General features: G+C 32.8%; 1 protein-coding gene across 1 annotated transcript in view; it reads left to right on the top strand.

The window, feature by feature from the left end:
* The first annotated feature begins 8,649 nt into the window (after nucleotides 1-8,649).
* Nucleotides 8,650-27,551, top strand: part of LOC142321800 (endoplasmic reticulum metallopeptidase 1-like) — a 75,433-nt gene continuing 56,531 nt past the window's right edge. Inside the window, exons 1-2 of the mRNA XM_075360199.1 lie at nucleotides 8,650-8,811; nucleotides 26,291-26,843. Coding sequence (XP_075216314.1) covers nucleotides 8,794-8,811; nucleotides 26,291-26,843 — 571 coding nt within the window. The 5' untranslated portion in view covers nucleotides 8,650-8,793. The remainder of the gene's footprint in view (nucleotides 8,812-26,290; nucleotides 26,844-27,551) is intronic.

The following is a 27,551-nucleotide window of genomic DNA, read 5'->3' as shown; positions in this document are numbered from 1 at the left end:
TTCAGGACCTCAGCGTAGCGCCTGGGCTGCACTGGGACCTGAAAAACCACCTTGGGAGCCTTGACCTCGTGGGGCTTGGAGGCCAAGGCCTCGAAACCCTCACTAACCGCCTTGAAAGCTTCCCTCAACTTGCCAAGTCGAGGGAGAATCGTTTTCCTCGCCCCCGAACTGACTCCAACGGGAAGCGCAAGAAAATCTACTAATTAGTCCAGGTCCTCCTGGACTACTTTCAACAACAGGGCAGAACTGCCAGGTCTGCCCTTAGAATTTTTGAAGGTCTCTACTACAAGGGAGGACCGCACCTGGGTGGGTGCCCCTGTATCCATTGCTTCGCTGATCTCGTCCTCTGAGGAGCTAGTCGATGGAACTGGCGCAGGTTTCCTCTTCCGCCTGGACTTCTTCACCTCTTGGAACTCCGACATGGCCGAAGATTCCCTAAGTCCTACTGAATTAACTAAAATCTCGCTGTCTACCTACTACTATCAATTTTGGGCAAGCCCACAAAGTGGCAACTACCCGCAGCGAGTACGGGCAGCCGGAGACCCTTGCTTTCTCCTGTCACACTTCGTACCTCTTCGCCCCGCTGCTGGAACGATTGATTGGTGCACTAGACGTACAACAATGAACCACAGATTACGGCCCTCGCTCTGACAAGAGCGCAGAAGGACTAAAAGGCAAGGCCTTTTTTCTGTCACGGGGACGGCAACGACCAGCAGTCGTTGCCACCCTTTCGCTGCGTTGAGGCGATTATGCGTCGTACAAGTCCACGCCAGTCCACACCGCAGCAAAGCTACAAATGTCGAGTCTAACTTAAAATGCGTGAATCGTGAATACAGCCTTAAGACCAGCTAACCTCGATACTGTCGGAAGGTACACACACGACCGACAGCCAAAAGAACACTGATAATAAGATATACCACTGTGATACTCTGAGACGCACTAGGGACCAGAGATTCAAGGAATGGATCAACACCACAAAAATCCTCTACCAAAATTTTACCCAGATAAGATGACATTTCAACTCTTGGGTACAGTTAACGAAATTCTCAGCACAAGAGCCACATCCACTTTGGAAACCTTATAGTTACATGCATATTGTGCTGGAACTACTGTATTAAGTGTCCAGAACATCAATCCTGAACCAAAGGTGGCTTCAGGTCTGATAAAAATATTACAGGTACCAAAACGGAAGAGAATAATTGAAAATAAAATAAAGAGATTCAGAGGTAATATCGCAAAGTTGTCTGTGTGAAAGGAAAAACACGACCATTGTAAACAGCATTTAAGAGATAAAGTCAAACACATTATCAAATTACAAAAAATCAGTCAAGATGACCCAAAATTTGAAACAAAATGGACCTGCATATTAACACTTTCAAGCAAAAGATTGCAGCTCTGGGGAAAAGACTACAATGATATAACACATCAAACAAGAGAAAATCTGAAAATAGGAAACTCATCCACAACCAGAGACAGTTTTATAATAGTCTCAGTGAAGCACATTGCACTGGCGGTCTACTAAGGTCTAAACATGGATACTACTGTGGGATATTGGAGCCTGAGGCCTGGTACTGGGAGCTATAATTCTCAGGCAGAATGAAGCATGGAGATGTACATCAATCTTGGACACACCCATAATTTCCTCCGTCAATATCAAACAAGCTGTGAAAAAGTTACAAAACTAGAAAACAGCAGGACCTGACGGTATTCAGAATTAGTACTTCCCCCCGAAGCTCACCACACCCCTTTGGTAACGATTTTGAATGATTTATTCCACAATCCTTCCAAAGTACCCACTTTTATCTCCTGGCAGTCACATACCTGAAACCAAAATCTAAGGAAACCCAGGATCCAAAAAACTACAGGCTAATCACATGTTGGAATGCAGTGTATAAAATTATTTCCTCAATATTGCCTCGTAAGTTCTCTAATCATGTAACATCTGAAAACATTCTTGCTGAGGAACAAAAGGGTTGCCAGAAGAACACTAAAGGTTGCAAGGAACAGTTGGTCATAAATGCGATAATATGGTGACAGGCAAAGGGAAGGAAAAGAAATCTGTCAGTTGCATGGATAGATTATCAGAAGAACTACGACTTGGTACCTCATAGTTGGCTGTTACATATATTTAAAATAATACGGCATTCATCAAAGTTTGTTGATCTCCTTAAGAAGTTAATGAGTTCATGGTGTGTAGAATTGGTACTCCTGGGAGGAGGAAATAAGTTAAAACCAATCCCAAAACAATGCGGTATTTTTCAGGGTGATATTTTAAGTCCCCTATGGTTCTGTCTAGTCCTCTCTCAGGTATGTTGCACCAATCAGTACTCGGTTTCAAAATGACTACAAAGGGAAAATTGTATACACTATCAACCATCAAATGTACATAGATGATCTCAAATTGTATGCTAGCAATGATATAGAGCTTATAAATTTACTAAATATTACAGCCATATTCAGTAAAGACATCCAGATGCACTTTGGTATCAATGAGCTGCTCTGAAAGTTATAAAGGGAAAAATTGAGGATGTTCCAAAAACCTACAGTATTTGAGTATGTTCCAAAAACCTACAGTTTGCCAGGAAATGGAGAGATACGGCCACTAGATGAAGAGAACACTTACAAATATCTTGGTTTCAAACAGTCCCTCATCATAAACAATAAATCAAGGAAACAGAAGTTGGGGAAAATGTTCAGAGAAAAACTTTACAAAATCCTAGAGACAGAACTCAACGCAAAAAACAAAATCAAAGCCATTAACTCTTGGTGTGTGCCAGTTCTCACATGCTCATTTGGAGTTGTTCATTGGTCCCAAACAGATCTTGAAAACCTGAACATCTTGGTATGCACAACATTAACAAAATACAGGATGCATCACTCTAAATCCGCAGTAGAACATTTGTATATCTCTCATAAAGAAGGTGGTAGAGGCCTCCTTGACCTGAAGTCGCTTTGTAACAGACAGACTGTATCAATGAAGAGATATTTTCTCTCCAGGTCTGAAACATCATCATTGCACAAAGCAATAGTTACATCTGAAAAGGGCTACTCCCCAATAAAACTGAATGATGTCAATTTCCACCCTAATATCATTACAACCAGTGATAGCATCCAAGCATGAAAAGCTAAGGCACTCCATGGTAGATTTCCCCATTCTATCGAAAATTCCGATAAGCACGCATCTACGCATTGGCTAAGGGATGGGTCTCTATTTGAAGAAACTTAAGGGTTTATCCATGCCATCCAGGACCAAGTCATTGTGACAATTACAAAAAGTTCATAGAAAATCAGGACATCAGTGATAGCGCAGAGTATGCCATCAATCATCAGAAACAATTCATCATTTGATAACTGGATGCTCCAACTTGGCTAACATGGAATATCTGCATCGTCACAATCTTACAGTAAATATTGTTCATCAGGTATTGGCATTAACATTAGGACTTGTAGATGATAGGGAGCATTGTCCTTATTATGAATATAAGGCCAGACCTAAATTGGAAAATGAGCATTATAGACTGTATTATGATCTTCCCATACATACTGACAAATTTGTTGCTACAAATAGGCCAGACATGGTTTTACACAACATTAGAGAAAAAAACTGCTCTTCTCATTGATGTCACTCACCCATCAGATTACAATATTAATAAGGCTGAAACAGATAAAATAACCAAGTACAACCCTCTGGCAACAGAATATAAAGAAATTTACAGACTGAACTTAATAGAAGCTATTCCCATTGTGATAACAGCAAATGGATTAACAGAAATTTAAAGAAATACATAGAAAAAGGTTGGCCTGGATCCTAAAGTCATAATTCCAAAGCACAAAAATCGGTAATTCTGAAGACGTGTAGGATTGTATGTACTGTGTTAAATGCACCACAGCAATGAATTACGTATGCCCCGATGGCCTCTCATACTGAAATTCCGGATGTGAATCTGCGAGACAAAAAATAATAATAATAATAATAATAATATTAGCCATTCCAGTAGAAATCAGCATAAGTGTCTATGTTGATGATCTGGTAATTGTGTATGCCAGCAACACGATAGCTATGGTGAAGTACAAATTACAACGTGCGATAAACGATCTTAACGAAGTTGCGAGGAATAATGGTTTCAAATTTTTACCAGAGGAAACGTGCTGTATACAATTTTGTAGGAAGAGAATTCCTCACCGAAGTCCTATTTTGACCATCGACAGCCATCCTATAAAATACAAGGATAATGTGCAATTCTTAGGTCTATTACTAGATAAGTCCCTTAGATGGGAATTACATATACAGGACTTGAGTGATAGATGCAAAAAAGCTCTAAACATTATTAAATGTTTATCCAATATTAATTGGGGCTCAGATAAAGAAATACTACTGAGGCTGTATAAAGCATTGGTTCAATCGAAACTCAACTACGGATATATTGTACATTCATCCGCGTGAAAGTCGCATTTACGAAAATTAGACGTAATCCACAACAGCGGAATAAGATATGCCACAGGCGCTTCCGTACAAGTCCGGCGACTAGTCTAATGTCGGAAGCCGGAATAATGCTACTACATTATAGAAGAGAGATCTTGTTGCTAAGATATGCGGAAAATATATGACCCTTTCCTACCCATATAAATAATAAATAAATATATAAATAATAAAATATTGAACAATCATCCTTTGACTGCATTATACGAACGTCGTGATACCTATTCCAGACCAGCAGGAATAAGGTACCACGAATTGACAAGAAAATATGAAATTGCTTTACCAGAGACGTTAGCTTAGCTAACGTTTTCGCTCTTACCAGCGATAAATACAAGATTGGATCTCTCCTGTGGAAAACAAAAGAGAAACCAACAGTAAACACCCAACAGGAATTTTTATTAACCGTCGGTGATTATGAAGAAAGTATTAAAATTTATACTGACGGTCCGAAAACCGAACATGGTATTGGATGCTCCATACATGTAAATGGAACAACCCATTATTGAAAACTGCTAGATATGGCAAGTGTTTATACGGTAGAACATTTTGCCGTACAGCACGCTCTTAGCTACTCTAAACATTTCTGCGAAGAGAAAATGCTTATATGTTCCGACTCGTTAAGTGCACTTTCTGCAATTTGGAACAAGAATATTAAGGACGTCCTTATCGCCAATATCTTGTCATCTTTAAATGGACAAGCACAGCGATGTATGGACATCAAGGCATGCTGGTATGGACTTCGGGAAATGAAAGCGCAGACGAACTGCCAGAAAGGTAACAGTCTGTGATAACTTGGATAAAATTCCTGTACAAGTGACAGATGTTAAAAATTGTGTAACACAATAAGAAACAGGTGAAGTAATGATTGGAGAGGATTAAATACCAAACTAAACGCAGTTAAAACTTCTCCACATAAATGGAAGAGCGACGTGATGCTGACCCGAACAGGTGGCGGTGACCAGACTTAGAATCTGTCATACGCGAATAACAAATTCATATTTGTTAACCGGCGAAGAAAGACCAATGTGCGGTGTTTGTAATAAAGCACTTACAGTCAAGCATCTAATAGAAAATTGTACCATATATGAGGACTTCAGAAAGAGGTTCGGACTAAGAAATAATATTGCTGCTATTCTGGAAAGTGGAAAAAAAGAAAATACTATGTTAAAAAAGGGAGTCTTGAAGCGTGGCATGTATAGAACCAGGAGGTAGCCCGTTCTCCTAGGACGCCTAGGCTCTCCTGCATACAAGAGTTGGGAGTCGGGGGGTATCCGATGATGGCGTGGGGAACCTTCGAGGGTGGACGGATGGCGCGGGGCAAAGGGTATGCGTAAGGCATGCCTGAAGCCAGGTAGGTCAGGACTGGTAAGAGCAGCCTTCCCGCCGAGGAGTTCTTTGGCCGTCCTGAACAGGTGGTCGTAGTGCTCTTATGACGCGGGGGGACGCTGATGGGTTACGTCCTACGGAAATATTTATAGGAGGGAGTCAACTGCCACGGCATACTAGGGCGTCACATGTGCTGCTTAACGGCGGTTCCGGTTTAAGCGGCAGCTTAAATAAAGTAAGGGAGACAAAAAAAGGAAATATTGGTAAGGTATTGTGGAGCCGTTCTTTTTCATTTATATTTTTTTTTGTTTTATTTATTTTTAATTTTAATATGGGGGCCCTTTAAACCCTGTAAATGTTTTCAGTGTTCGTATTTAAATATTCTATTTATTTTGTCATTTTTAAATAAAAGGTAAGGGCCTTTACACCCTTACATATGACGAACTTGATGGTGTTCTAAACCTCTTTTAAAGAATGTGACGAAGACTAATGACCTTAGAAGTCGATGGCCGTATAATAAGAAAAAAATAAATAAATAAACAGTGTTTACATACAAAACAGAATTTAAAGTAATCGTCAGGATTTATTTAGAGGTAGTTAAATACTAAAAACCTGAATTCAGTCCCATCGACAAAAGACATTATCATGACCGTTAATATTTATACGTAACAATTGGTATTGTATTACTACGAAGATAAGGTTAGTCTAAAGTTCTTTTACTGCAAATACCTTTCCTTTTTAACAAATAAAACTACCCTACAGTTTACGAATGAATTTAATACTTTATCCCTTGCGCTAATTGTCAATCATTAAATCTGTAAACAACTTTGTAGTCACCCACTGCCCACACTCAGACGCTTGCGAGGTTTCGTCAAACAATATGTTTTTACACACTAGAGATTAACTCTTTCACTGACTCGCCAGCCTCCTCGCAGGACACCCTCACTTCAAACTCACATAATAACTCCTCGCTTAGAACTAATTTCACCTCGTTTTTCCTGGAGTACTTCTGCTCCTTTCTTCTTGACCTGCACGACCTGACCCAAGTTGAAGCATGAGAAACATCATCCGAAGTTTACATTTTCCTATGCATTCCTACTCTGGTTCGATAATCCTTCTCATGAAACATCTATTTGTAGGGTCGTCGTTGGTCAGTTTTACAAAGAACGATTGTTAAACGGACCTGTTAGCTTTAATAAAAGGTTTCCTTTTAGTTCCTTTCTGGATTCTTCCCATTCTTAAATTTTCTACTACTTTCTTTTAATTAGGAGGAATCCGTTACTCAGTTCCGTTATACCGGTTTTGTTAGTGTGTTGTGAAAATATGTCGTCTTCAGTTTTTTAGTCAAATCCCAATCCCGGTAACAAAAAAAGTACGTGTTAGTATTTTGCATATTATTTCAAATTCAGGGCCACAAAATACTTTTAAATGCAGCTGTTTTCATCAATGTCACTTAGAAAAGATTAGATTTGTTGACTAGTGTTATGAATCGTGTAAACCAATCATTAAAAAATTAAAATATTTATAGATGTGCAATATTTGTAAAAGAATAGTTATTAAAAAAAATGTATATAATAATAATATCCATCTTTATCAAACCAGACAACAGAAGTGTTTTCATATAATTCAACTACTTTACAAGAAATTGTGAAACTTACAAAAAAGGACCTTAGTATGTTTCATTTGTCATTTTTAATAGATTATAAAAACAGTAAAATATGCTGCAATCAATTTAAAAAAAAAACAAAAAACAATAAAAATATTTCATTTTACAAAAAAAAAATAATGTTATGATGATGTATTTTAAAAAAAATACTGATTAAAAAATTATTTACAAAATCCTGAATTTTCTATATCCAGTTTAACATGCACAAATAAGTTTTTAACGTCTTTAAAAATTGTTATTTACGGCTCGGACTGAATGTATTTAACTTACCTAATTTATTATTATACAAATCCTTCATCCATTTTTATTTTTTAATTAATAATTATTTACCCAACTTTGTTATTATCTTCTGCTCAAGGTTTTACTACAATTTCTCCTGATCCATCCAGGAGAATGTTGGGGCAGTTCCTTTGTTGCGGATTAGAATATCAACCCTTTCTTTTTCCTGTTTAGCCTCCGGCAACTACCGTTTTAGATAATACTTCAGACGATGAATGAGGATGATATGTATGAGTGTGAATGAAGTGTAGTCTTGTAATTCTCAGTTCGACCATACCTGAGATGTGTGGTTAATTGAAACCCAATCACCAAAGAACACCGGTATCCACGATCTAGTATTCAAGTCCGTGTAAAAATAGTTGGCTTTACTAGGACTTGAACGCTGGAACTCTCGACTTCCAAATCAGCTGATTTGGGAAGACGCGTTCACCATTATAGACCAACCGGGTGGGTTAGAATATCAACCCGGGTTTCAATTAACCGCATATCTCAGGAATGGTCGAACTGAGACTACAAGACTACACTCATACATATCCTCATTCATCCTACGAAGTATTATCTGAAAGATAATTACGGAGGCTAAACAGAAAAAGAAAGAATACTACCCGTTCCTGAAGTGACATATATATATATATTTATATATATAATACGTTATGTACCGATTAAAATAAACGATTTTTGATTGTTAACTTCAAATTTTTGTTATTATCTTTTAGAAAATTAAACATTACTTTCGTATATATTTTTTTAATTTTTCAAACATATACTACAAACTGTTAGTTATCTCATACTAAATATCTGCGTAAGAAAAAAGTTAATACACCTGTCAAGTAGAACAGCTGTTATTTTTCGCTACCACATGACTTGTTTTGGTCGATGTAGAGGGTGTTGTGTTTTGAGGGCGATAGGTTGTGTTTGTTGAGTTGGGATGAAGTAGTTTTGTTATTTGCGATGTACTCTGTGCCTTATTTTAAATACACATAATTATTTGTTGGCTATTACTATTAATAATTTAGCACAGTTAACAAACGCATAATTTAGCATGTTAAATAGAAATAAGGTATGTATTACTTTTAGGTTATGTTTGAATAATGTATAACTTACATTTTTATATTTCTTATACGGAATTTTATTCATAGACTGAAAGTGCAGGTCTAAATTTCTGGTTGTGTTTGTTTTAAATGAAAGAATATTAAATTGTGGTATAAGGTTCATTTCGTCTCTTCTGTGTTTGAAAAGAACTTTGTGTTGATAAAAAAATCTGTTATTAATTTATGAAAGGAGCTGAATCATTAGTACATTTTTCGTCATTTTCAGTTGAACTTTTTACTTGTCAAATTTTTCTTTATTATTATTATTATTATGATATGGTAAATTATGCTTTTTTATTATAGATAGTAATTTAATTTTTCTCCATTTATAAGCTAGTGGTGTTTATTGAAAATAAAGTTTATTGATCATTATTTTAAATAAACAGATAGGAAAGCATCTTAAGTCTTTATTTTAATTGAAAAAAAAAAACGTTTATCCATGAAAAAAATTTAAGCAATTTCTAAGCTTTGATTTTTGTTTTAATCTTAACAGCTAGGGAGACAGTTTTATGTTGAAACATCTATAGTCTGATACTAAGTTAGGATAAATTATTTATTACTGTTATTTATTAGTTTAAATGATTTTATTAAATTAATTTTGCTAAAATGAATTGTAAAGCAGCATGGTTTTTACGTGTGCGAATACAATATCAGTGATTATATATATATATAATTGTTAATGATGTGAACAGTTTAGATAAAGCCTATTACAACAAAATTCAAAATCTTGCTATTTCTTATTTTGTTGTTTACTAAGTGGTGAGCTTGACTGTACCTCTTTTAGATTTTGAAAATTTGTAACCTTGATCATTTATATGGTACCAATGATGTCAGTGTTACTTTCTAATACTTTGTTTTATGTATTATTAATGTATGTTTAATGCCTTGTATTCTGGAATTACTAGGGGAGGATATTTTTCCTAGTCATCTTTAAACTCTCATTCATTTCTACGTACTACATTCCTGAAAATTTACATGTAAAACTTAATTTTCCATTTGCCATACTTTGGTTCCATACATAATTACTGGCTCATTCTGTGACCTCATACACTGGTGACAGCATCTTGTCTTACATTTGGAAGGTTTGGAATTTTTTTTTCATGTTAAAAAATGTTTTTTTGTTATCACCAACGGTAACTATAATTGGATCCATCAGTATGTGTAGTTACTTTAAGAATAAATAAGTACTTATTATTGAAACAACTAAATGATTGCTGGCCAGCAGTTAGTATGCTGTGTGAAATGTTTTCTAGAATATGGCAACACTGTTGTTGTATTTTATCAGAGCTTTAATATTAAAATTACATTTTGCTGATGTGATTGTGAGTTGAAGTAATTATTTTTTCTGTAATGGATTAATTCATTAATTATCCAATTATTTATTTTTTTTAAATTACTTTTGCTTATTAAAAAACTATTGTCCATATAGTCATTTAATTACAATAAATTCCTGATATATATTTCATATATTAATGTTGATAGTAAATTGCTTCGTAATTTTTAGTTGAGTAGTTCTCTTTTTTGTTTTTTATTAGATCATTTTAGAATTCATGCCCTTTTTTGGACTGTAATGCTGGAAGTTGAAAATTGTAATGATTAAAATTTCAAACAATTATTTAAATATTACATGAGTGGAAGAAGAACAAAAAAAATTTTTCTTTGCATTATAATCTCTGAAAAACTAAAAATCTTCATCTCCATTTTCTTTATTAAAATTGTTGAATTGTTTATCCAACAAAGTTTTTGTTTAAAAAATTCTTTTAGGATTAAGTTTTAATTTTAAATGGATAATGATACAATGATCAGTTTTTCTAAAAAGGAATTTGATATGGTAAAAAACATAAATATCAATTGTAAAAATTATTTTAAGGAGGTTTGCATTAATCATTTATTGCAGAACCTAATAAAACAGATGAGGAATGATATGCTGTTGAAGTAGGTGAATTGGTATTAATTCATGTAGGTAGATTTATCCAAAACATTTGGTATTCGTAGGCCTATACCAATGAAGTTAAAGAAATATTTAAAAAACAAGTACAGTATACAAAAGTATACTGTACTTGTTTTGTAGTGCAGCATTTTAAAACAGTGTGTCAAAGACACAATTTTACCAAAGAACCTATATATAGTTTCTGACTTGTGAAAAGTATATCGTTGCCTAGATAGTGAAGAACATGCATTATATGAACCTAATTCTTAACTGTAGTAAAAATTTTGTAGATTTGGTGCTTATACCCAAATGATAGAATCAGTATGAACCAGCTCAAAAAGACATAATAAAATCAAATGCAGATGAGCAGATGTCTTCTCGACTCATATATATGAGAGTGCATGTGTAGACAGTGGCACTGAGAAGTAGATCTATTCCAGCAAATATTGTAAAATTCTGGGCACCATAATAAATAAAATAGTTGCAGACACAGTATATTTTATACTTTAAAAATCTACATTAAAACTTGCTTTTGATTCAAAACAATTGAAAGATCAATCAGCTGTTCTGAAACACTTTAAAAAAATTAATTTTATAGCTCCTCTCTACGATACCAGGTCTCATCATATATTTCAACTTCTATCACATGAATAACTTGACTCTTATAACTCAGTAGATCGCATTTAAAAGATAATAGTGTTCTGCCATACTCGTTGATCTCTTTTTGAATTGTCTTCAAGATGTTCTCAAGAATTTTATCATATTATTTCGTATGACATAAATGATTATTTGGCCTGTTGCCAAACAGTTATCAGAAAAATGAAATAAAAATTATAACCTCTGTTGTTGTTTCAATCTATAGCACACTGTGGTTTGGATTTAATGTATCATAAACTTTGTTAAGAACTTCTCGTCTAGAAATATGTAAAATAATATTCATAGGTAATAAAAATTGGACTTAATAAAATTAGTTGTCAATTAGAACAAAGTAATTCTCTGATTATAGCTTTGATAGAAACATATTTACATTCAGGACAAAGAAGTACAAATACAATGTATTTAATTATATATGTTATAACCGGTTATCACAGAGGTGATGTATTGTTTTATTTCCACAAAAATATAACTTTATCGTTAAAAAATCTGATATATTGATAAACATTGGTAACACCTAAATGTTAAAAGTTATGTATAAAAAACATCCAATTTTAGTTTTATCTTTAGTTTATAAATTACTCAATTGAAGTAAAAAATAACTTATTACTTAAATACTTAAGTATATTGAGAGTGGTTGATATTTTAAGTTATATTTTGTCTTCTAGTGACATGTAATTCTTTTTTAACAAAAAAATATTAATTGAACTACTTAATTTTATTTTTTAAATCAAGTCAAATGTGCAAAGAAGAATCATGAGATTAAGTTTAAATCTTATTGTTGTTTTTCTTGTAATAAAACACCTAATAATTTCAGTATATTTTATTAACTGAGTAAAAACATAGAAAATGATAATAATGACAACTTAACAACAATAGAGCAACGACCTGAATAAAATCACATATATTATATTATAATTGACAGTTTTTAATGGTGCATAATTTAATAAATTAATATGATTTTCATATTAATTATGTAACATATTTCTATAACACTGTCCCGAAATATTCTTATTTAAATATAATCATCAAAAGATTATATAGCGATAATACCATTTAAATTTTTCATCAAATTTATTTGACAGTAAAGGTTTAGTAAAAACTATCTGCTGCTTGTTATTCAGTTGATATATATTCCACTGCTATTTGTGTATCTGCAACTAATTGTTTGATGTGGTGATAATGTATCTCTAAGTGTTTTGATTGCTCTTGGAAAATAGGATTTCCAGTGAATTTAATGGGACTCTGATTATCAATGTATGTTACAGGAATAGAATTTTGATTATTTTTTCAACTTCTTTTAGTAATTTATTTAATCATACAAGTGGGTATTTTAAAATCTTATAAGTAGCCATATATTCTGCTCCCATCGATGATAGGACCACACATTTTTGTAATTTACTCTTCCATAAGATTGGTTCAACACTCCATTTTATCAATGTGCCACTCATAGAACATCATGTAATTTTATTTATAGAATGGTCTGCATCACTATATGCTTTTAATTTTAAATCTCTCTTTTCTTTAATTTACTCCAATAATTTATGGCCACTTTAAAATATTTGAATATTCACGTCAGGTCATTCCATTTCAGTCTAAAGTACTTATACTTTAGAGTATATTACTATAAATGTATGATAAAAAAGTGATAGATTATTTTCAAAAGGTTAGGAAGTCTCGTTTTACGATATCCGATTATTGAAAATGCCAAACGTATAAAAGTTTCAAAACCTGTAAAATGAAAACAGACAGATAAAGGGTTAAAATTTGGTATAGTCACTCATTTCTGTAGGGAGAACAAATAAGCCAAGTTTCATGAAAATATGAGATAGTGGGTTAGGAGGAAGTAATTTTTTTTTTTTTTTGAATTGATTAGAATGACCCCCGTCACTAATTGAAAATGTCCTTGAGTTGGTGTACCCTGAAGTCTTAAAGCTATATTAACTGCATAGCTAAATCTGGTCTGGTCCTAAACACTAAATATATTAAACTACCAATGATTTCATGTTAACCATTTTTATATTCTGCCAATGCTTAGTTACCTGACATCTATCCAGGTTCAATAGAAATCATTAATGGCTTTGCATCATTCATGCCAAATTTTAGAAATATTTTATTCGCATATGTAGTTTGGGAAATTCTAATATAATCATGATATTTATCAATTTTCATTCCCAAATAACATTCTCCTACATTGGAGCACAGATATCATCAAAAATCAGTTCTGGTTTAGTACATTTTTCAATTTTTTCACTCAAAAATGTGTCTATGATTATACAACCTTCATAAAATTCATTATCCATTTGTATTGGTATTCCATGATCCTTCAGAAAGATGCGTATGTTGTTTATTTTGATGACCAAATTTTTTATGCCAACTTTGCAGTGTATCTCTTGTCTCAGGAATAGGATAATTAATCAGGGTGTAGGAGAAACATAGATGTGAGAGAACTTAAACCCTTTTCTGAGATAACATGACTGTATCATGCAAATTTGAAAGCAATTGATCAGTTGGTTCTCATGTGATGCCAGAACAAACAGAACATAATTACAGGCGAGGTACTAGACTGGTTTGCACATTATTTTTTTACTAGAAACGGTAAAATGAGATAATTATGCTCTAAAAAAAATATTGATTAAGTTTGTTAGTTAGTGACAGACCAAGTTGCTTTATATTTGTACATTATTTTTAAATGATATTCTAGATCTAGTGAAGTACTCTTCTGTACATTTATTTGCTGAAGACTTTCTGTATTATTATTCCAGATTTATGTTAAATAAATTAAAATTAAAATGAAAATTCTAAATATACATAAGTAGATATGTGATAGAACTTAACAACATCTAAATTTGTTAGACTTAAAGACACTTCTATCTTGTAGATTTGAAACCAATTTAAATAAAATCACTACTAGAAACTGGTTTCTAAAAAAAAATATTATTGAGTGTTATACAGTTAATTTCTTACAAAATTCTCTTGTTACCATAGTAAAGATTTTTCCCAACATCGTATTCACCTTGAAAAGTAGCTCTGGGAAGCTACTTTTCGAAAAGAAAAGATGATAGCTGCAGAATTCTGAAAATGGAAGTTATGAAAATGGTGTTTTTCTGGATATAGAAAGTAAAGAATATTTGACATTCTGTTATGAAATTTACCACAGTTGAATATGTATGGCCCACCAAACTTGTTCTCTTTTTTTTTATAATCCTGTTACCAGTTTCACTCTTCTGCAGTTTGTTTTAATCCTATCCAAGCAATTCTTTTTTTCAGCTGAATTTCCTACAGTATATTTTTAATTTTTTCAAGAACTTACTGTCAAATCTTCTTTTTACATTGTTTATTTTTATATATGAGTAAATTGATGGATTTTAGCTTAATTGATGAATTATAGATGAATTAATAGTTTCAATACAGATACAGAATTTTTTTAATTCAGTCATTAATGTGTAGTAGTGGAGGGAGAGGGGTGGTTTTATTACTTTCGTGTATGAAGTAAAGGGGAAGTATTGTGATCATGAAAAATTTTGTTTTTCAGATTTCAACAGAAATATCCATTTTGACTAGTTTTGGCGTGATGTCTGTACATATGTATGTATGTATGTCACATAACTCAAAAACAATTAGCCATTGTAACAAAACTATTAGGACTGTTGTAACATCTAGTTGTGTGCCTCCCCATTTGATTGCAATCGAATGAACCAAAAGTGTCGAAAAAAAGCCCAAAATTAAAAAAAAAATTAGATTTTGGATTTTTTCTTAATTGTAGTAATAAGCCTTCATTGAGAGCTTTTCAATGATATCATAAGTGGTACTTATTTTCATTGGTTCCAGAGTTATGGCCAAATGAAATTTTAATTGATTAAATATTTGGATCTATAAGGACACATAGGTCTAAATAAGATTTCATTTCCTATTTCAATTTTTTAACCTTTTTTAATTTATTCTTTAAAATTTTTTTTTTCTAAATTAATTATATTGATTTATTAATAATTATTAACCTGTGATTGTAAAAAAAGATTACAATAAATAATTATTCAATAACAAAAAAAAAAAGAAAAAAATTAGAATTTATTAGTGAAATAAAATTTTATGTACTTTTAAAAATGTGTATATGTAATTTAATAGGCATTATTACATGTGTGTATGAATTAGAGTTGGTGAAACATCTGATTATTTAATATTAATTGAAAATTACAATTTAGAATCGTATTCTAGTCTAATTTCTGTTTAATTTTATTTATTGTTCTGGAATTTCTGTTTAATTTTATCTACATTATTAACCACAGAGTGACTGAAAAATAGACCCTCACAAGAACAAAATATACAATGAGGCTATGTGCCTGATTTTTAATAAATTGCAAACAATTTTTATTTTTAGTTCATTACTCCTCTGATGTTCTCCCTAAGTCAGAGTTGATCATCATTTTGTGATCATGAAAAATTTTGTTTTTCAGATTTCAACAGAAATATCCATTTTGACTAGTTTTGGCGTGATGTCTGTACATATGTATGTCATACATACATACATACATTTGTTGCCAAGCATTTAATTGCTCTTTGGTTGGATATAATTCTTCTGATATTAATTTGTGTATTTTTTCTCTAGTTTTCAAATTTTCTCTCTTTATATTTATCAACCTCTCTTAATCTTTTTATTCTTTCATTAGTCTTCTTCTCTCATCAAGTAAAGTTCTATTGCAGTACTAATTCAATGCACTTCATCGTCCTTTTAATTCATCATTAACATATATGCAAAATGATGTTAAAAGTTAATTATTTACAGTTAATGTATACCAATTGTAATAATGTTAATTGTATAAATAAAGTTCATGTTTGATTTATTAACAATTATTAACCACTGATTGTAAAAAAAATTACAATAAATTAGAATTCAGTAAGTTATTAATGAAATAAAATTTCATGCAATTTTCATTTTTAAAAAATGTTGATATGTAATTTAATAGCCGTACAAGGAAGTCATGTAGTGTCCACATCAGATTTTTTTTCAATACTGTTAAACTTTTTCATTAATATTCAAAATAGTCATAGTGATTTTTAATTTAAAAATATTACAGAATAACCTAATTCTGTATAATGGAATATGATAACCCTCACATAATGCCATTAATCAAAATCTCCTACTGTCTTTTTTGTAAAAGCAAATTTACCTGTTTTAAATGAATTAAAATGTAGCACTGTATAAGCAAATGTAGAACCTATACGTTCGGTGTGTGTAGTATTACAAGTATCTTCACTTAAACTGTAAGCCATCAATGTATACAAGTATCTTCACTGCTAAACTGTACGCCATCAATAAGGCTTTGAATGTCATTGATCCGAAATACCATCATATCTTTATTTGTAATGACTTGTGTAGTGTACTCGAAGGTTTAGAAGATTTGTATTCTTGTTAGTGAATTCTATAATGCAATCACTGAGTTGAACCATTGCAACACACAAGTGAATGTCTGCTGGATCCCTAGCCCCATGGGAATGCTGGATAGTGAATGTGCAGATTCTGCTGCTAAAGACGCATGTATTCAACAGTCTTTCACCACTTGTGTTATTACTGCTGATTTTATTCTGTAAAACACTCTTGAGCAAAGTGGCAAGGTGACTGGACTGGTATCGTAGGTAATAAACTCCAACACATTAAGGATATTGTATTACCATGGGTAAATACCCATGGTAATACATGGGTTGTAAATTTAAATTGCTGAGGAATATTCACCATATCCTAGGCGAAAAGTTTTTAAGTTGAGTATTGTTATTCCTACAAAGTATCAGTATGAGTCATAAAATTTAATATTATTTGCCACATGACACCAACACTTAATCTTTAATTCAGTTCTTGTATTCATGTTCTATATTTTATTCTAGCCATTCTTATTATTTTAGTTTTAATCTTATTATTATAGTTTTAATCTTAGCTCTTTTAATTTTTTTTTGTTATCCAAGAAGGGGCCCTTTACACTTCTCTCAGACTTCATTAAATTTTATTTATGTTTATTTCAAATTTATATTTTTATGTAATATTTTATTAAGATTCCTACTGTGATAATAGTTTTCAGTACATTTTTGGTGTATTAGCTGTGATACCAGTTGCAAGTTCTTTTTTTTTGTTTTAATATCATTTACGTTTGTTCTTGGCAATAATAACAAGAAAGCATTTTTCGCCCTCAGAAAAAAAATCATGTTGCTTTAAAAAAAAAACTAATACAACATTGAAGTCAGTGGATTACAATAAAGGAGTAATTGATTAGTAATGATGTGTTGATTTATGCTGACATCTAGAGGCAGTACAATTTAAGTAAAATCAATACGGTACATTATCATATTATGTTGAATGCTGTATTGCCCTTAAGCAGGTCCCTAGCACCATGTTTGTCTTCACATTTCCTTCTATTTGTAATTAAATTTTTGAGTTCGTTGTAGCTTCCATTTCCTTTTAGATAATCCATAATTTTTAATGTTTTCAGTCTCCCACGTTTGTACCTTCTATTGATTCTTCTAATACTATTTTAGTCAGTTTTAGCTTGTTATTAATTAACCTTTCAATTTTAATTTGTTTTAATTAATCTTCTATTCATGTTCAATTTTCTCAATAAATCTTCATTTTCCACTCTGTTCATTTAATATTTTCCAACCCTCCCTATACTCACATTATAATTGTCTCCTCTTTTGTTTTTTCTCTTTTTCTTGATTTCCCATGTGTCACATACATAGAGAATACATTCCAAGCATAATACTTCAGAATACGCTTCTTAATTCTAATTCTATCTTATACATAATAATATTATTTCTATTAAACACTCCCTTAGCCATTGTTACTTCAAGTTTTGTTCAATTTTCACTTTGAAATTTTCTCTTAACAATGAACAAAGTATTGCTACTGTTTTACTTGTTCAATTTTCCTTTGTTTGTGTTGACATTCGTTGATGTATTGTTTCCTGTTCATGTTATTTTTGTTTTCTTAACATAATTTTATACTTTTTCAATCTGTATTCTGTCTGAATTTCCTATAATTTTGAAATCATTTGTTAAACGCCGTGTGGTTTATTCACTAAAAATATCAAGTCATGTGTGAACTTTATATAATTTATTTTTCTTCCTTCTACACTGATCCCTTTAAGATCATTGCTTATCATTTCTTCAACACAAATAGTAAAGGTTGAGGATAAGCAACTCACTTGCCATATTCTTCCTAGGTCAAATCTCTAGTTTGTAGATCTCCTATTTTCATAATGGCTTTTTAATTCAGGTACAATTCTATAATTAATCTTGTATCTTTTTAATGTACTCTTTGGTATTTTAATATTTACATAGTTTTTGCTGTTTGACATGACCAAATACTTATCATCATCAATAGAACCTAAATCTATTTCTTTACTTGTTTTAATTACTGACGAATCTCTTGTCAATAATTCTTATTAACCTGATGATATGCTTAGTGGTTTTTCATTCCTAAATCCACATTGTTCTTCTGTAACCAATTGCTCCATTTTTCTTTTCAAAATTTGCAGAATAATCTTTGGTGAATGTAAAATTAAACTAGTTGTCTTGAAATCTTGACACTTGACTGCTTCATATTTTTTCGGGATTGGATTCATGATATTATTAACAAAACTTAAAACTAAAATTGAATGAACATGCATATAAATCCATTTTTATTATATTTAAGTCTTTTAATTTTAATCTTTGAAGCCAAGATGCGGAACGAAATAAAACAATAACAAAAATCTTTAACATCAATATATTAGCATCACAATATCGAAAAATATGTTTTCAACTTTTTAAAAAATTTGCAAACTCCCCATCAGGCAGGGGTATTAAGATGTTTTAGTGGCTTATTATTAAAATACTTTTTTAGCATTTAATAATTTGAAATTATGAAAAAAAGTTTTTTCCCATACTCAAGGGAGAGAATTCTGGTAAAATTCATTTTAAGAAAATAATCTCTAAGTGGTGATGATAGATTTTAAAAATAACTTTTTAAAATTATGTAAAAAATACAAATATACAGCCATAGTTCTAAACCTCCTCGATGAATCATGAGACCTTGCCGTTGGTGAGGGGGCTTGAGTGCTCAGGGATACAGAGTAGCTGGACCGAAGGTGCAACCATATCGGAGAGGTATCTGTTGAGAGCCAGACTAAGGAATGATTCCTGAAAGAGGGCAGCAGCTCTTTCAGTAGTTGTTAGGGGCGTGAGTCAGGACGACTTAAACGGCCGTATCAACATCACTCAGTCCTCTGAGTACTGCGCAGCTGAAAGCAATGGAAAACTACAGCTGCTTTTTTTTCCAAGAAAATGTGGCTCTGCATTTTCACATAACAATAATGGAGGCGCCTTCCTTGGTAAAATATTCCGGAGGTAAAATAGTCCCCCGTTCGGATCTCCGGGTGGGGACTACTAAGGAAGGGGTCACCAGAAAATTAAAAAATAACATTCTACGAGTCGGAGCGTGGAATGTTAGAAGCTTAAAAAAGGTTGGTAGGCTAGAAAATTTAAAAAGGGAAATGGATAGGGTGAATGTGGATATAGTAGGAATTAGTGAGGTTCGGTGGGAAGAGGAAGGCGACTTTTGGTCAGGTGATTTTAGAGTAATTAACTCAGCGTCAAATAATAGGCAGGCAGGAGTAGGTTTCGTGATGAACAAGAAGATAGGGAGGAGAGTGGAGTATTTCAAAACGTATAGCGATAGAATCATTGTAATAAGGATAAAATCAAAACCTAAACCGACAACGATTGTTAACGTCTATATGCCTACAAGCGTCCATGATGATGATGAGGTAGAGTGTGTATACGAAGAGATTGATGAAGCAATTAAACACGTAAAAGGAGATGAAAATTTAATAATAGTTGGAGATTGGAATGCAAGCATTGGAAAAGGCAAGGAAGGAAATATAGTGGGTGAATACGGGCTGGGCAAAAGGAATGAAAGAGGGGACAGACTTATAGAATTTTGCACGAAGTATAATTTAGTAATTGCCAACACCCAATTTAAAAATCATAATAGAAGAATATACACTTGGAAAAAGTCAGGCGATACTGGAAAGTATCAGATAGATTATATCATGGTTAAGCAAAGATTTAGAAATCAACTCGTTGACTGCAAAACTTACCCTGGAGCAGACATTGATAGCGACCATAATTTGGTGATAATGAAATGTAGATTGGGGTTTAAAAACCTGAAGAAAAGGTGTCAGATGAATCGGTGGAATTTAGAGAAGCTTGAGGAAGAGGAGGTAAAGAAGATTTTTGAGGAGGACATCGCAAGAGGTCTGAGTAAAAAAGATAAGGTAGAAAATGTAGAAGAAGAATGGGAAAATGTTAAAAAGGAAATTCTTAAATCAGCAGAAGCAAACTTAGGCGGAATAAAGAGAACTGGTAGAAAACCTTGGGTTTCAGACGATATATTGCAGCTGATGGATAAATGTAGAAAATATAAGAATGCTAGTGATGAAGAAAGTAAAAGGAACTATCGGCAATTAAGAAATGCTATAAACAGGAAGTGCAAACTGGTGAAAGAAGAGTGGATTAAAGAAAAGTGTTCAGAAGTGGAAAGAGAAATGAACATTGGTAAAATAGACGGAGCATACAGGAAAGTTAAGGAAAATTTTGGGGTACATAAATTAAAATCTAATAATGTGTTAAACAAAGATGGTACACCAATATATAATACGAAAGGTAAAGTCGATAGATGGGTGGAATATATTGAAGAGTTATACGGAGGAAATGAATTAGAAAATGGTGTTATAGAGGAAGAAGAGGAAGTTGAGGAGGATGAAATGGGAGAAACAATACTGAGATCTGAATTTAAGAGAGCATTAAAAGATTTAAATGGCAGAAAGGCTCCTGGAATAGACGGAATACCTGTAGAATTACTGCGCAGTGCAGGTGAGGAAGCGATTGATAGATTATACAATCTGGTGTGTAATATTTATGAAAATGGGGAATTTCCATCAGACTTCAAAAAAAGTGTTATAGTTATGATACCAAAGAAAGCAGGGGCAGATAAATGTGAAGAATACAGAACAATTAGTTTAACTAGTCATGCATCAAAAATCTTAACTAGAATTTTATACAGAAGAATTGAGAGGAGAGTGGAAGAAGTGTTAGGAGAAGACCAATTTGGGTTCAGGAAAAGTATAGGAACAAGGGAAGCAATTTTAGGCCTCAGATTAATAGTAGAAGGAAGATTAAAGAAAAACAAACCAACATACTTGGCGTTTATAGACCTAGAAAAGGCTTTCGATAACGTAGACTGGAATAAAATGTTCAGCATTTTAAAAAAATTAGGGTTCAAATACAGAGATAGAAGAACAATTGCTAACATGTACAGGAACCAAACAGCAACAATAACAATTGAAGAACATAAGAAAGAAGCCCTAATAAGAAAGGGAGTCCGACAAGGATGTTCCCTATCGCCGTTACTTTTTAATCTTTACATGGAACTAGCAGTTAATGATGTTAAAGAACAATTTAGATTCGGAGTAACAGTACAAGGTGAAAAGATAAAGATGCTACGATTTGCTGATGATATAGTAATTCTAGCCGAGAGTAAAAAGGATTTAGAAGAAACAATGAACGGCATAGATGAAGTCCTACGCAAAAACTATCGCATGAAAATAAACAAGAACAAAACAAAAGTAATGAAATGTAGTAGAAATAACAAAGATGGACCACTGAATGTGAAAATAGGAGGAGAAAAGATTATGGAGGTAGAAGAATTTTGTTATTTGGGAAGTAGAATTAGTAAAGATGGACGAAGCAGGAGCGATATAAAATGCCGAATAGCACAAGCTAAACGAGCCTTCAGTAAGAAATATAATTTGTTTACATCAAAAATGAATTTAAATGTCAGGAAAAGATTTTTGAAAGTGTATGTTTGGAGTGTCGCTTTATATGGAAGTGAAACTTGGACAATCGGAGTATCTGAGAAGAAAAGATTAGAAGCTTTTGAAATGTGGTGCTATAGGAGAATGTTAAAAATCAGATGGGTGGATAAAGTGACAAATGAAGAGGTATTGCGGCAAATAGATGAAGAAAGTAGCATTTGGAAAAATATAGTTAAAAGAAGAAACAGACTTATAGGCCACATACTAAGGCATCCTGGAATAGTCGCTTTAATATTGGAAGGACAGGTAGAAGGGAAAAATTGTGTAGGCAGGCCACGTTTGGAGTATGTAAAACAAATTGTTGGGGATGTAGGATGTAGAGGGTATACTGAAATGAAACGACTAGCACTAGATAGGGAATCTTGGAGAGCTGCATCAAACCAGTCAAATGACTGAACACAAAAAAAAAAAAAAAAAAGTTCTAAATAAATAAAGTTATAATTTTCAAGGGAGAGGGTGGAAATTTTTGGCCAATTTTTTTTTATCAAGAAATATTAAAGAGTAAAGGCTATAAAAAAATCAAGATTTTTACATTTTAATTGCAATGGGTAACTTGCAAGATGGATTTAAATTTTAAAAAAAAACTTTTGTTACTGCAGACCATTAGAGTGGCATGGGAAACAAGATTTATAGTGGTTTAAAGGCCTACTGCATGTAGAAAATGTAAGTAGAAAAATCTTCCAATAACCCCTTTCTTGAACAAAATACAGCAAAAAAATAAAAAACTATAATGTAATTTTCTTATGGAGCAGGACGAATTAAAAAAAAAAATTTTTTGATAATTTTTAATTCCAAAAAAAAACTTCAACTTTTGCAAGAAAAAAAGTTTTTTCTTGTGTCCTAATAAAGAATTAAAATTTTATTTCAGCCAAAACAGTCCCACCTCTTTTTTCCAATTTTTGAAAATATTTAATAACATTCTTTCCCCTGAAAGTAGTACTTGACTAACAGATTTGAAGAAAATTGGTGAGTGGGATCTAGAATTATAGAACCATATATATACATACATACACACAAACAAACATCCGTCTGACAAAAATAAGTATTTTGGACTTGGGAGCATTAGAATAAGTAATCTTTTCACAAATTATTTATAATCTATTTAGATAAATTCCTTTGTTAAAAACATTTTTTTTTAAATGTCACCTTAAGGCACAAAATTTAAAGTAGACCGATTTTTTTAGACTTTTTTTTTTCTTGACTGATCTCTGTACTTTCCCATTGTAGCTACAGCAGTATATATTGCTATAGCTGGGAAAATAAAATCACCTGGCCACATCCTATTATTGTAGTTGTAGATCATATTGCACAATTTTCTGGAATCCATTTTTATTAATCACTTGTTCTGGTAGCTCATGTATTCCCACAGCATTTCCATTCTTCATATCTTTTATTGTTATAAAATTTCATTTCTAAAATTGTTAATCTTTACATCATCCTTTTCAATTTCAATTTGATCTTCAATAGGAAAATGATTTGCTCTGTGTTGGACTGGTATAATTTTCGATACATTTTTTCCACCTTTTCCTCTTTGTTAACAGTTTGCCCTCCTTTAGTGACACTTTCTTTAGTTCCTGTACCCTAACTTCATTCATCCAATATTGCTGCTGTTTTTACATTCCCTACATTAGCTCATATTATTCTTTTTCTAAAATAAAATTTGCAGAATGTAATTCTCAAAATAAGTTATTACTTTTTACACAGTCTTGCTTACAATTTAAAATATTGTTGATGTTAATCATGTTGCTGAACAATTTTATAGTGTTTAACAAGCTGGCTTCTAGATCAGCTGTTTCAGGACTAATTCCTAGTACGAGTCCTGCATTTTTCCATCTATCATTTCTTCCATCTCATCTCATTAAATAAATTGTGATGAGTTAATAAATATGAGTTAAAGTAATATTTGTGTACTTTTAAACTGATTACTTTATACTACTGGAGTTTAACAGTAGCTTATAGCTACAACATTTACAAAAGATAAATTAATCATAAGTTATCATATAAGGTTTTGTGTAAACATCTCTCTTGTCTTTAAATAATATCGCTTTGTTTCTTAACAAAAAGGTTCCTTAACATTAATTTTATGTCCCATATGTAACAACATAAATATTCACCCATCACTTGCAAAATGACCAACTTTGACGCTTGTAAAATATGCAATATATTGAGGCTTATTCTCAGGAGTAGCAGTTTCTGAAAGTAATGTTGTTCATTATTTAGCAAGTCAGGTTGTAAACAGAGTGAAAGTATCACTTAAAGAGCTGTGTATTACCTAGATTTTTAGGTAGGCTTTCATGCTTTGTGCAGCAGTATTTTTGGCTCATTGAAGAATGCAGGTGAAACCATCTCATTACTTTCTTTCCTTATTAAGCCAAGAATGGGATGTTTTTGTACATCCTTGAGAATAGTTATTGAATTTAAACAGAGAAGTGTGAGTTGTGATTTTTCAGGTCGCCTAAATCTATTATTTATAACACCCAACAAGAAAATAATTGTAAACACAAGAGTTCATTAATTCAATTCGTTAAAGTTTGTGCTTCAACAGGAGAATATCCACTATGTATTATTATCACATATATGCAGAACTTAATATCGGCAACGGTAGCAGCTCAGATGTCGAGAGAGCACAGTACACGTACGTGCTTGCACAGCGTCACTCACGCCGTGCAGATGACTGCGCAGTTCTCCAACCGTAGCCGGGCTGCGGCCCCACCACTCTAGGCTCCAATAAAAGACTGTGCACGAGAGTGAATTTTTAATTCATCATCGACCATCACCTGGAGAAGACCAAGAAGAAGAAGAAAATGGGAGAAGACAGAAGTTCTCTGGCTGTCTTAATGTGGGACCCCTGGCAGATGCTAACATCCCCAACGGATGCCAACATCTCCACCGGAGCAGTAGGCCTGGCTGACCCTCCGAGGGAGCCGCTGGATGCGGGCGCTACCTTCTCGCTCCAGCTTGCCGGGCTTCAACGCCCCGGCTGGCGGACTCAGCAGCAGGAGCCGGCCCAGTGTGGGGTTGCTCGGGGAGAACCATCTTGGCTGCGCCGGCAACAGACGACCGACGCCGACCCAAAACTGTGGGCCTCTGGGGGCCACCACTGCCATGCTGTTGTGGGAACCCAACTGCTGCTGAGGGGAAGTCTGGTCTGATTTCAATGAATGAGCTACAACTCCCTGACTACAGCCAAGTCGACTTTGTCGGAGAGCAGCTTATGAACCCAGCAGCTCTTCTCAGAGCTAACGACAAAAACAACCCTTTTTAGGCTACCACAAGGTTATAAATTACGAGTCGTCAATGACAACAACAGCCCTTCTCAGGGCTACTACAAGGTTATACAGTGCCACGTGCTGTTGAAGCCATTCGGCAACACTATATGTATAGAGCCTATGACACTCAGCCATTGAGCTGCTAAGTTGGAACATACATACACACACCCTAAATACATTACACTTCTTGTTGGGTGGTCATGTGTAAAAGCACAGGTTGTTTATCTGCTGCTAACTCTTATGTGCTGAATAAGCTGCAGTGGGCAAGAAAGTAGTGTTTATTTATTCTTCTTCCAAAGACATCATTTGATTTTATACTTTACTTCATATACTGTACTTCATTTTATGTACTTCTGAATAAAGTACATGTTGTGCTGCACTTCATTAACAGCTTTCTAATAACAGAACCAAGGAACATTGTGAATTGGGATGATCCTTTCTTTCCCCAGCTACTTAACTAAATTAATATTACTGTCCTTGTGATCTCATGGGTTTGTATGACATGCCTCATGGAAAGATAAAGAAGTTATATTTATTTCCTTAATTGAATAAAATGTAAAAATTAAGTTTAATTATTATTTACTTGTATCTTATGATCTTATTAAAAGTGTAATGATTAAGTTTTATCATTTATTTTTTATTTTAAGTTTTAGAATTATTTTTTAAAAATTATGTATTTGTATTTTTGTTTCAGGCAGAAAAACCATCAGGTGTTCGTTTCAGAGCAAAATATAAGCATGCAAATGTTTTACCTAAACATTATGGAGATAGTAAGCATGGCTTCAGGCCGATGTTACCCGTTCCATCAATCTGTTATTTTGTTGTTTTGTTTTCTTTAGTGTTAATATTTGTGATTATAGTTGAAGTGGAAAAACATTTACCTACACCTTTACTATTAGAAGATGAAGTAACAAATCCTGGAAGATTTATCGCACAAAGAGCTAAGAATCATGTACTTAATTTAACGAGCTTAGGACCGAGGCCTACCGGTAGTTTTGAAAATGAAGTTTTAGCTGTTAATTTTTTATCTAAAGAAATAAATTCAATTATTTCAAAAGCCGATAAAAATTACAGGATATCAGTTGACATTCAGAAAACTAGTGGTGCTTTTCCACTAAGCTTTTTGGATGGGATGACAAATGTTTATAAAAATGTACAGAATGTTATTGTGAAGATTGGACCACTTGAGGAAACCCATCATAGTTTATTATTAAATTGCCATTTTGATACTGTTACTGATAGCCCAGGTATGTTACTGATTTCTTTCATTTATTTTACTTTAGTTCATTTGCATTTCTATTGTTTCATCTAATAATTTCAGGGATACATAAATTTGAATTCATTTAAAATTAGTGTAAATTTATTGCTACATTCATATTCTTCTAGGAATTATAAACAATGGACGAACAATTTTGCTCTTGAAGAAGCTTGTACTTTGCTTTCTTTCAGTGAATGCAACTTTATGAAAAGCTAATTGAAGGCAGTGTGCTAAACAGAATGGTTTGCTCTTTAATTAAAAACTAATCAAAAATTAACAAAAAATCTTTAAAAAGAAGTTTAACAACACATTGTTGGTATGATTACTGTGGAAATTGTTAATACAAAATTGCTATCTGGAAGAAAAATCATTGAGATTGTTTGACATATCTAGTTATGCTTCATAATATCCGCTGTGTTCTTGTGTTGTAGTTTATCACACCTTCATTTTGTATGTATAGGAGTGAATTAAAGCACGTATGATTATTTATTTTGTACATGCTGTTAATCTTAATTTTGAATTATTATACTCTCCAGGTGGTATGTTGTGAAGAACATATGTTATAGTTTAATGTTACAAAACATTGTGTAAGGTTATATAGCTTAAATTGTGCAGTAAAACAGTGTATAAAATAGAATTTTGGTATAACAGATTGTGGGATTGGTTAAGTGACATTTTCCCAAATTGCTGGATCCTT

The sequence above is a fragment of the Lycorma delicatula genome, chromosome 3 (genome assembly GCF_047948215.1).
Source record: "Lycorma delicatula isolate Av1 chromosome 3, ASM4794821v1, whole genome shotgun sequence".
Taxonomy (NCBI): Eukaryota; Metazoa; Arthropoda; class Insecta; order Hemiptera; family Fulgoridae; genus Lycorma; species Lycorma delicatula.
This window is presented reverse-complemented; position numbering and strand designations above follow the sequence as displayed.